This window comes from Myotis davidii, unplaced genomic scaffold (assembly GCF_000327345.1).
Source record: "Myotis davidii unplaced genomic scaffold, ASM32734v1 scaffold1711, whole genome shotgun sequence".
Taxonomy (NCBI): Eukaryota; Metazoa; Chordata; class Mammalia; order Chiroptera; family Vespertilionidae; genus Myotis; species Myotis davidii.
This window is the reverse complement of record NW_006282377.1, coordinates 51,744-62,414: the sequence shown is the minus strand read 5'-3', so window position 1 is coordinate 62,414 and position 10,671 is coordinate 51,744. Positions and strand designations below refer to the sequence as shown.

General features: G+C 44.4%; 1 protein-coding gene across 1 annotated transcript; it reads right to left on the bottom strand.

Annotated features, from left to right (window-relative positions):
- Positions 1 to 2,147: 2,147 nt before the first annotated feature.
- On the bottom strand, positions 2,148 to 8,617 carry PEX26 (peroxisomal biogenesis factor 26). The gene is made up of 5 exons (XM_006752820.2): positions 8,014 to 8,617; positions 6,976 to 7,116; positions 6,252 to 6,547; positions 4,529 to 4,672; positions 2,148 to 2,442 (listed from the first exon to the last, which is right to left on the bottom strand). Exons 1-5 carry the CDS (start codon positions 8,241 to 8,243, stop codon positions 2,357 to 2,359), a joined length of 897 nt encoding a protein of 298 aa, XP_006752883.2. The 5' UTR covers positions 8,244 to 8,617; the 3' UTR covers positions 2,148 to 2,356.
- Positions 8,618 to 10,671: the final 2,054 nt, after the last annotated feature.

Below are 10,671 nucleotides of genomic sequence, written 5' to 3'. Positions count from 1 at the left end.
TTATCGATTCATTCCTTTAAACATCTCTGAACACCTAACTCCTAGGCACCTGGCTGGGCAATGGAGATGCAGTTATCCTTCAGGAGAGCTCTCGATTGGGTCAGGATGACATGTTAAACACTTCATAAGTAGGATCTCAATTTTTCATTCAAAGTGAGATAAGAACTCACTTATAGATGAGAACACTGAGGCTGAGAGAGATTCAATCACTTTTCTACAGTCACAACCAGAGAGTGGTGGAATGAGGATCCAAACCTGACTCTTAAACATGGCATTGAACCATACTTCCCAGTTTTAAAGAGCTCATGGCCCTGGAGGCAACAAAAAATGTCACAACTATGAGACCATGGAGTCACTACCACAAAAGGACAGGAAATAGGGGATGGAAGCAGGGGGCATTAAGATTCCCAGGGGTAACCTTGTGTGAGTCTGGAAGGTTGAGGACCTCACCAGGTGAAAAGGGGGAGGGAAATGGACCTTCCACAGGGAGCAGCAGAAGTGTGAAGGAGCATTCAGTGTTCAGAAAACTGGTTGGTGGGGCAGCTAGAGGGCAGTGTGCATAAGAAATAGAGGCCCCACATGAAAGTGGAGGTGTGAGCCAAAACCAGTGCATAAGGGGCCTGAAATTCCATGAGGAACAATGTTGGTTTTATACTATGGGTCATGGGAAGCCTTAAAAATTTTGTCTAGGGTAGTAAACAGGACCAGATTTTCATTTGAAGAAATCATTCTAAAGGAGAGATCTGAAAGCTTATGTTTCACCCTTCCTCTCCTAGGGTTGTTAACTCTATTAAAAGTCCATGTGTAAAGGCTAAGATTTGTTTCCTAGAGTTGGATCACATCTAGGGACTTAATCTCCCAATGGCCTGTGAAGTTTACTTCTCTACCCATGTTACTAAACAGAAGTTGTTGACTTGCAATTCTTGAAAATCAACCCACGAAAAGCTAAAAGCACCTCCTTTATTCCTGGCATCAGCACTGACAGAGTTCCTGGCAGAGGATGGTTTGCTTGGCCAGCTCCTGCTGGAAACCTTGCATAATCTTGATGGCACAGTAGTATTTTACATTTACTTGCACAGAAATGCGTAAGATTCTTGTGGCCAGTGACAGAAAATGCTGAAATATTTTAGGTGCTCAAATTCTGAGGCCCCATGTCTCCTCCCCATAACAAGGAATAAAATTGCTCACTGCCTTCAAAACCCATGTCTCCCCTCTCCCCAGCCCCCTCTGCACATCCCTTCCAGGTCCCCTGATTACCCAGTTCCATTTTCAGCTCATCAACCTCTAAGGCTGGCCTACTTTTCAAGGCCACACAAGCAGAAAAACATCTGCATTATACAAATAATAGATTATAATTAGAACAGGATATAGAAAGGAGGAAACCAGCAAGTGTCCACCAGAAAGCAAGGATACAGGCAGAATTGGTAAAAAAAAAAAAAAAAGAAAGAAAGAAAAGAAAAGCCATTAGACAAAGTACAAAAATACTACTGCATCGCAGGGGCAAAGGCTTGACAAGAGGGAAAAAGACAGCAGCAATACTGAGTGTAACAGAACAGGGGCTGGCCACTGACCGCCTGGAAAACCGAGCTGAAGCCCAAGAGCACCAAGCAAGATCACTTTACCCAGTGAGAAGAGCGAAGCAGACACATTTTGTATTCGGTAATCACCTGGGTGGTTCTGAAAGTCATGCCCTGGTCTGAATAGAGAGTGGGCCCAGGCAGTTTCGTGTCCATTGCTAAACCATGGAAATTATGTACAGATAAAAAACCAGGCCAGGTCCATGAAGAGGAGCATAACAGAGAAAAGAAGAGGCCCTCTCAGGTGGCACTCTGCCTAACTAAAGGCCTGGTCCACAGGTAAGATGTCCAAGGGGTTTTTCTGAACTTCCAGCTTCATTTATACCCTGACCTAAACAATCAACCCCTTGCCTTTGTCAAGAAGATGGAATGTTTCATGGACACACTCTCCATTCCCAAACCCCTCCTTAACAAGGCATCTCTGGGTATAAGATGGGACTGTTCTGGAGGACTTGTGCCCTCCAGCCCCACTTTGTTTCCATATGACCTGACACCAGCCAAAGTGGGAGAGCATTTGGGTAGCAAGACAGTACATGTGGGGGGGAAAAAAGAGAGAGAGAGAGACATATGTAATGCTCTATGTAATACTTTAAGCAATAAAACAAAATTTTTTTAAAAAAAGACACAGATTGAATTAGCTCTTCCTAGAATTAGGCTGGCTCCACTCCCATAGGGGCCCAGCCAGCAACAGGAAATTGGTGCCGTGGATGAGTTATTCTGCTGTGGGGAGTGGAGAGGCTGGGGTGAGTGGGAAAGACCACTCAGTCACGGATGGAGAGCTAGTAGAGAGAAGAAAACATAGCCTCCCGGATCCAATGGAAGAGCTGAGCCAGCTTGCAGAGGAAGGGCAGGGAAGAAGGAGATGCTGCAGGGAAAAGAAGATTATTGTCAGTGTACCTTCCTTCACTCCCCTCCTCTTCACTTAGTCCCATTTCCCATCCCTCAGGAACTCTACCAACTTGGGAACATAAGAATTCTTTTGGAAGCATATTTTGATACTTAATGTTATTTCCTTCTGCTTCCCTCCTCAACAATAAAGAATTTCACTTTCTCTAGGACATATTCTCTGAAATATACTTTCTTCACTTTGATTACAATGATCTTAAATTTGCTGAGAAAAAGATTCAAATATATTATGTTTTACCTTTTTGATATACAAAGAACTGCTAATGTGACTGCTTCTGGTGCGTTGAATTTGGGAAGAGACTTTTTACTACATTCATTTCTATAGCTTTTAAATTTGGAGCCATGTGACAGTATTTCCTATTTTTATCATGTTAAATGTACTGAAATTAAAGCAAAATTCACCTCTTTGGAATTAAAGCTGAGTTGGTTTGTTTTTCATTATTTGAATTCCTGATTTGTTTTTAATTTTTTAAAATTTATTTTAGAGAGAGGAAGGAAGAGAGAGAGAGAGAGAGAGAGAGAGAGAGAGAGAGAGAGAAACATTGATGTGAGAGAGAAACATTGATTAGTTGCTTCCTGAGTGTGCCTGGGGATCGAACCCTCAACCTGGGTATGTATCCTGACCGACAATCAAACCTGCCACCTTTTAGTATATGGAACAATGATCCAAAAATCTGAGCCACACCAGCCAGGGCTGAATTGCTGATTTTTTAACTGATTTTTTTTTCTATCTTAAAAAGGAAGATATTTTTTAAGAAAGTTATTGACAGACTAACTTCTGTATATCCTTTCTATGGAGGTCAAATTGCAGCCCATTCATGAGTCCTCCTTTCCCATAACACCACTATAATGAGTCAAAACTACCATTGAACGTCAGGACCACCAGCCAGGGCACTTCTGAAGAAGTCTGAGTAGCTCTGTGAACAGCAAGCTCAAATGACCTCTTGACATTTGCACTTAGGAGACCAGGGTTTATGAAATGAAAGGGCTTAAAAAACCATAAAAAAAATTCTAAATTTTTATCAAGTCTCTGGAACAATGGAGAAAGTCAGAGGATAGTGTCTGCTATGATGAAGTAACTGCTTGAGCTAAAGCCAACCCTTGGACAGATAAGGGTGAAGGCCTGGGGAGGAGGAGGGAGCAGGACACAGTGGGTCAGTAAAGTTAATTTTTTAGAAAGTCAGAGGATAGATATGAACGAACACAAACTATCTTAGCTTACCTGAGGCTAACTAGTGATTCTTTCCTAAAGCAAACAGAGGGAATTCCTGCTCAGTGTTCAGCAAAGGGGTGAAAAAGACAACTTTGAAGTATACAAGGAATTAACCCTCAGGAAATAACCAAGGTTGTTCCCAAATAGTACTTAGGGAGCTCAACTCTGCTTTACAGCACTACAGAAAACAGAATACAAGATAATCAAAATGTTCTGCAATGGGGAGTTGTTAAAATCAATTATGGGACTTTCTTTAAATTGGAATATTATTTAGCCATTTAAGGCCATGTTTCAAAAAATACTTATGATATGCAAAATTTACTTTTACCCATATATGTCTTTACATAGAAAAAAAGGCTTAAAGTACAACCATTATAATAGCAGACTTACAGGTGATTTGTTTTCTTCTTTAAATTTTCCCTATTTTCCACATTTCTAAAGTGTATAAGTATTTCATTTACAATTTAATATGTTTTAAATGAACACAGTTTTTTAAACATATGATGAGAAAGATTTTTTTTTAACTCTGAGGTTCTATTCAGAGTTCAATCCTGCATAAAGTACACGATAAAGTAGATGATAATGACTCAAAGTCAATGTTAAAGAGTCAGCAGGGTAGACTTTTTCCAGACTGCTCTCACAGACCACAGCACTAGTCTCTCCTAGGTGGGCTGGGCCAGCTCTTGCTCAGGTCCAGCAATTCCTCCTCATAGAAGAGATTCAAAGAAATGGCACAGGAGGTACCTCCATCCCCAAGAGGCTCCCACAGGCCCAGCTCTTGTCAACTGCCCCTTCTCCAGGAAGGGTAGGAGAGGTAGGCTTCATCACTCACCTGGATCAAACCTCACCACCAAGAGGCAGAGAATGAAGGTGGCCAGGAGGCTCTTTTTGAAGGGCAGAGAAACGAAGTGGCTCACTGCAGAGTCCCAAAGCCGGCGAAGCAACATTAGTAGTGACAGAAACTTGTGGAAGGAGTCTGGTCAGGGAGAAAGAGCATAACTGTAAGGTAAGTCATAGGAACCAGCTTCCCTAAATCTGAGCTTTGAGCTTGATTATAAGAGTTGAACAGAAGGTAATTTTATAACTCATGTAATTCATAAAGTGGTTCTAAAGGAGATTCCGAAGCTCCAAAAATGTTTTAAGGACTATATCACCACACTATCATCTCCTTTGCACATCTACTCAGCTAGATAAATCTGGCATATTTGGTGTTTTTCTAAATATCCTATTTTATAACATTATTTATATTTTGGCCTAAGATACATGCATAGAGTTACACAGAACAATACGTCTTGATTATCACAATAATGCAGGAAAATAAAGGGCACTTAGCACACATAGTGAAGAATTCAAAGATCCTGGATTATGAATATAAACATGAACACTACCAACCTAAGAACAAGTGGTACCAGTCCTGATAGGACATCCTGAATTTGCCATCAAACCCCCTTCTGCCTCCTCCTCCCCATGGGTGGAGGGGCAGAGGTCTTGGGTAGCCATAGGTAATCTCTGAAGCCAACATGTCCTGTTTGCAAAAAAGTGATCCTGTCTCAGCAGGTTCATGCTCTTTAGCGCAAACACACAACAACAACAACATTATTTAGGACCAACAGTATTACAGTCTCCTACAGCTGAAGGGCTCTTGTGGGGGTAAAAAAAGGACTCAACCTATTCTATGTATTATGACCAATACATTAGAAACCACCAAGGGGGAGAGGGTCAGAACTGCCCATTGATAAAATGAGCTGCTTTAGAAGATAGTGAATCTCTGCACTTAAACGTATTTATGTACAGTCTAGAAGTCTAGATCACTCAAGGAAAAGGAGATGAAAAGGATTAAAGAACCAGGGGAAGGGTCTGGAGTAGAGGAACCTTTAAGTCCCTTTGTAACAAATCCACACCCACCCTTTTGCAGGTTCCCCTTGTATGATGCTAGCCAGGTGTGTGGTATTGAGTCCTGAAGTGGTTTCTCTACAGAAGCCAGTTTATAAATCTGTGCTCTAATGTGCAGAGGTGGGCTGTCTCTGAAGGGGGTGGACATCAATCACTGGAAAAGACACCCAAGAAGTCTAGTGAGTGAGGCAGATGGGAGACTGAGCAGAGGCACCCAAACTGAAGATAAGTAATTTTTACCTCATAAGTCAAGTTACCAAGTTATCGTGTTAGTTTCTCATTATCTTTTGACTATCCCCAAGCATACCTCAGCTGTGTCCACATTTGTGCTAGCATTTAAAGGAATAACATCCTACCTAGCCCAGCATAGTACAGGCAAGAGATCTAATGAGAGGACCCCAAGGAGATGGTGACTTTTAGGAGAAAAGAGTCAAGGTCCTGAGACCCAGCAACACATTCCCATATGAAGATTTTCTTTCCACTACCAACTTCAGAGTGTCTGGACTTTCTAAGCAACTCAACCGGTTTCCTATTCTGTGATTTGGGAGTTATTCATAGAAAGAATTGCTCCCAAGCTCCCAGGAATGTCATGATGGACCCCAAGGTCCAGAGGAAAGCCCACAACTACACTTTAAAGAAGCCACAGAAGGATAATATCCTACCTTCCTGGTTTTGCTTTTGGTCCTTCTCAGAGTCAGAGTGTTCATGTTTCTGCTGTTGCCTTGCTATGCTGATGACCTGGAGTACATCCAGCCGTTGCTCCTCACTGAAGGCTGCAGAGCCCACCACTAGCTCCTCAGCCTCCGACAAGCAGCCCAGAGGCAGTAGCACCTGCTGCAGGTAAAGTTCTGCCAAGGCTCTGTATTCTGGAAGGCCCTGATTGTCTGGGTCTTGGATCCAGGCACTGGCCGCTTCTAGCATGGCTCCAGGCTCTTGCATTTTGCTGTATAAAAGAACACTGCAGCCCAAAATAATCCAATCCCCACCCCCCCAAGAAAAAAAGCAGTCAGTGTTCCACAGTTGGTTCATTTCTCATAACCACTATACTCTCTTATCCAACTCCTCCCCTGTGTCCTCCAGCCCTTCCTTATGGAATGCTGACATTGAAAGAATTAGGAATTCCTAGAAAATAGCAAAAAGTTCTCACTCGACTATGACACTCCACTCTGTCATCCCATTTCACATTTCCTATTCCCAGTATCTTCTCTCTTCTTCTTTCCTTTAACCCACTCCTAAATCCCTCCTTCCTCATCCTTTAGTGAAAAAAAATCAGATTTGGAGAAAAATAGACGGGAATGTGGAAGAGGAAAGATTAGGCACTGATTCAGAAGAGAGCAAAAGTCTTCATTTCTGGAATGATCCAATGAGTCAGTAATAAGGACCTACCACAGCTCCAGGACTTTGGGGGGTAGCTTTTCAGGGACCTGGTAATACTGAAGAACCCAGGAAATAACTTCCTGCCACCGATCCATTTCTGCCAGGGCCTGGATCCCCACAACGCACAAGGAGCATTTCACCTCTAAGGAACTGTCAGCAAAAAAAAAAATTCAGGTTTAGAAACGGTCCCCCTCCATTTCCATTCATACCTCCACCCTGGGACTGTTCTTCTCCACCTTCCAATTTAGCAGCCATCACTTCCATTCTCCCCATTAGTATTCAAAGTGTCCTCACAATTACAATTGGTCTCATGGGCCCAAATGTAGAGAAAACTGCCCATTCTCCTAGAAATTAAAAGTTCCTATAAACCTCCTAGAGGCAAATCAACTCTTGCCCAACATCTTTGTATGCAGGTGTACTTTCCCCTTTGTATGCCAGAAAGAGAAAAGTACACCTACAACATAGGTGGATGGGTGGAAAGAGAGCTGGAACTAAGTTTGTGTGAAGAAATGGGCATGAAGCCTGAGTGTGGGTATAGCGAATCCACTGGCCTTAGTGCCAGCCAGTGAGGTACCTCCAGGCACCAGGAATCACAGCGTTCAGCGTTTACTGCAACAAGCCCCCATACAACCCCTAAAATCACAATCAGGGCTCCTCAGCTTTGACTATTCTACCCACCACCTCCCTAGTGTGATCTAATCCAATTTTACAACCCAAGGTTTTTCTCTAAGTTGATTCTAATGCAGGACCAGAACCCCATTCCCACTCATCAGCCAAGACCAGAAGTGAACAACTTAGGGATGGGTAGTGTACCTAGGAAAGGACTGAGCCTGCTTAAGAAAATAATTTATTACAATACACATTCTATCTTCCCATCACGCCATCACACTGGAGCAGGGAGCAAAGAATTGGCTAAGCTCTGTTCAGGGGCTCAGTTTTCTCCTCTGTCGAACGGGCACATCAGCCTGTCAGAGGCTTCCTGTGCACATTCTGGGAATGACCGGTTCCCGAAATGCTGGTCCCTCCCCAGGCAATCCCCGCACGTACGTGCCCACGGGCCAGTCAGCCTGGGCGTAGTTGCTCAGGCTCTGGCCAGCTCGCTCGCAGGTGTGCAGCGCCTCCCGGAAGTCCAGGTGCACCACTAAGTGATCGGCCGCCTCCTCCAGTAGAGCCGCGGCTGCCGCCGGCGACAGGACGACGCGCACCGTTTCGCTGCTGCCTAGGGGACTCCCGGCCCCCCTAAGCGGGGCTGCAGCCGTCGACGGGTCACTCTTCATAGCAGCCTGGTTCGAGGCCTGTCTCTACAGACGTCCACGTGGCCCTTCTCCCGGGCTCCAGGAGCCCTATTCGGCCTGGGAGAAGTGGGCAATCCTCACAGCCTTATCCACAACCCTTCACGAGACCGCGTCCTGGACAAAAAAAAAGAAAGGGGCTATATTCTAAGGCTAAAGCTAGGCTCGCCCCGCGCCTGGGAAACCAGTTTACACCTCGGATGTGCAGAATGGCTGCGTGCCTCAAGTACCTGGCCTAGCTTCTCTGCCCCCACAGCGTGTACGGATGCACTTAAGCCCTGGGAGAATGCGAGTGTCGGCTACTTCCGAAGAACAGAGCACTCACCCAACGTATAAACGATCTCTTTCCTGTTCTCGCGGCTCTGCATCATGGTTTTGGCGGCGCGCGGGACTCTGGGAGTTGTAGTTTTCCGACCCTAGGCTCAGTAGCTCTAGTGATGCAGATGGGCAGATTCGGACTACAACCACCAGCATGCCGCGCTCCCCAAAACTGGCACTGTCTTCAGAGAAAACAAACTGACAGCAGTGCTTTGAGGCCAGGAATATCAAAGGTGAGGTTATGTTCAGAGATGAGTTGGTGCCCTTACTAACCAGACCTGGAAGAGGCCAGACAAAAGAAATTCCAGTAAGGAAATGGAGCTAATGCACTCTTCTGAGTATCTATAGGGATAGCAATTAAGGCAGACCAGGAAAGGCACTGAAAGGAAACAACAGTTTGTACCGCCTTCCCAGACCCAGCTCACATTTATCCAGTACTTGAGTGCCTGGCACTATGCTAAGCGCTTTGCGTGCAATCTTATTTAGTTCTTCCCTCAGAACAATGGTTATCTCTACTTTACAGTGTTGCAGAAGACCAAAGAAATACCAAGCACGCTTCCTAGAGAAAGGGAGGGACCCCGTTTATGAACACTAGTGGACTCCGGGAATAATTTCCAAATCAGAGTGAAGAAACACGCTTTTTATAGCCTTCTGCGGTCTTTGTCTTCAGATATGGTTCCGCCCCCTTTCGTGGGCTTACAGGAAGGCCCCTGATGTTGGGGGCCTCCAGGTCATATCCGATGATCTGTCCTGGGGCCAGCGATAAGGACCCTCTCCCCCCCCCCCAGGACAGTGCACTGTTCACAGTTTTTATGGCCTGACACGCCTTGCAAGACCAGTTTCCTCCTCAAGAGGAGATGAAATTGTACCTTATTTAAATAATTTGCTCAAATCACACAAGTAGTGACAAAAAATGGCATCAATCCAGGGCTCTTTTGGCTCAAAGGCACATATTTAAGCACTAGTCTGTTCTGCTGGATGAATAAATCTGTGCTTTCTAATTAGGGAATTCATGATCATCACACAAGCAAGTTATACAAGTTGAGCCTTCATTGTGTCACATAAAATAAGAGATACTTTGTGCAATGCAATTTATAATAAAGTTCCAGAGCAGAGCAAACATTCAATAAATTATAGCTATAATAATTATTATTAAACAATTTTACACAGATATGTAAAATCACATTTATTTATATTCTTTACTTCACTCAAACTTTGCCCTGCCTCCAAACTTCATAATAAACCCTCTCAGCTTTAATTTCTCCCCAGTTTTCTACCTTTTGAACTCTCTCCAAACTTCTCTGGAATTCTTTTGAAACAGGAATTTTAGGGTAATATAGGCAGGCTTAGGGAATTTTTAGAATTGGGGTCTGTGGAAAAATCATAGGGTTACAGATTGGGAGAAGGTACATCTCCATAACACAAGGAAGCCAGGTGCAGCTACATTTCCATAAGACAAGGAAGCAGCAACAGGGATATCTCCATAACACAAGAAGTACAGGGAGCAGCAACAGTTGCATTTACACAAGACAAGGGAGCTAAAAGTAGCCAAAAGGGTCTATATCCTATATAATAAAACCATAATATGCAAATTGACTGGTGGAAGGACTGGTCGCTATTACACACACTGACCACCAAGGGGCAGACCCTCAACGCAGGAGCTACCCCCTGTTGGTCAGTGTGCACCCACAGGGGGAGTGCTGCTTAGCCAGAAGCCGAGCTCACAGCTGGCGAGCAGAGTGGAGATGGTAGGAGCCTTTCCTGCCTCTGAAGCAGTGCTAAGAACCCCTTGGAGGGTCCCAGACTGTGAGAGGGCATAGGCCGGGCTGAGGGATCCTCCCTCCCCAGTGCATGAATGTCATGCACCAGGCCTCTAGTTTACAAAATAAAGAAGAAGGAAGAAAGCCCAGAAAGAAAAGAACAATGAGGGAGGAGGGCATCACATGTCCCATGTGGTTGACCTTTGAGTTCAGGAGTTGCTATAGTGACCAAATCAAAAAGGGGGATAGTGGTCAATCAGAGGGGATATCAGGACATAGGAACTACAGCCTCTATAAACTGTGGAAGAAGGGACGGGGTGGGACTCTTTTTCCCT

What these genes read in the sequence shown, in the direction of transcription:
- PEX26 (XM_006752820.2), bottom strand. Translation starts at nt 8,243, where the DNA reads ATGAAGAGTGACCCGTCGACGGCTGCAGCCCCGCTTAGGGGGGCCGGG. An exon ending in GCTGACTGGCCCGTGGGCAC is followed by an intron (nt 7,117 to 8,013) that starts GTACGTGCGGGG and finishes TTTTGCTGACAG; the next exon opens with TTCCTTAGAGGTGAAATGCT. An exon ending in CCAAAAGCAAAACCAGGAAG is followed by an intron (nt 4,673 to 6,251) that starts GTAGGATATTAT and finishes CTCCCTGACCAG; the next exon opens with ACTCCTTCCACAAGTTTCTG.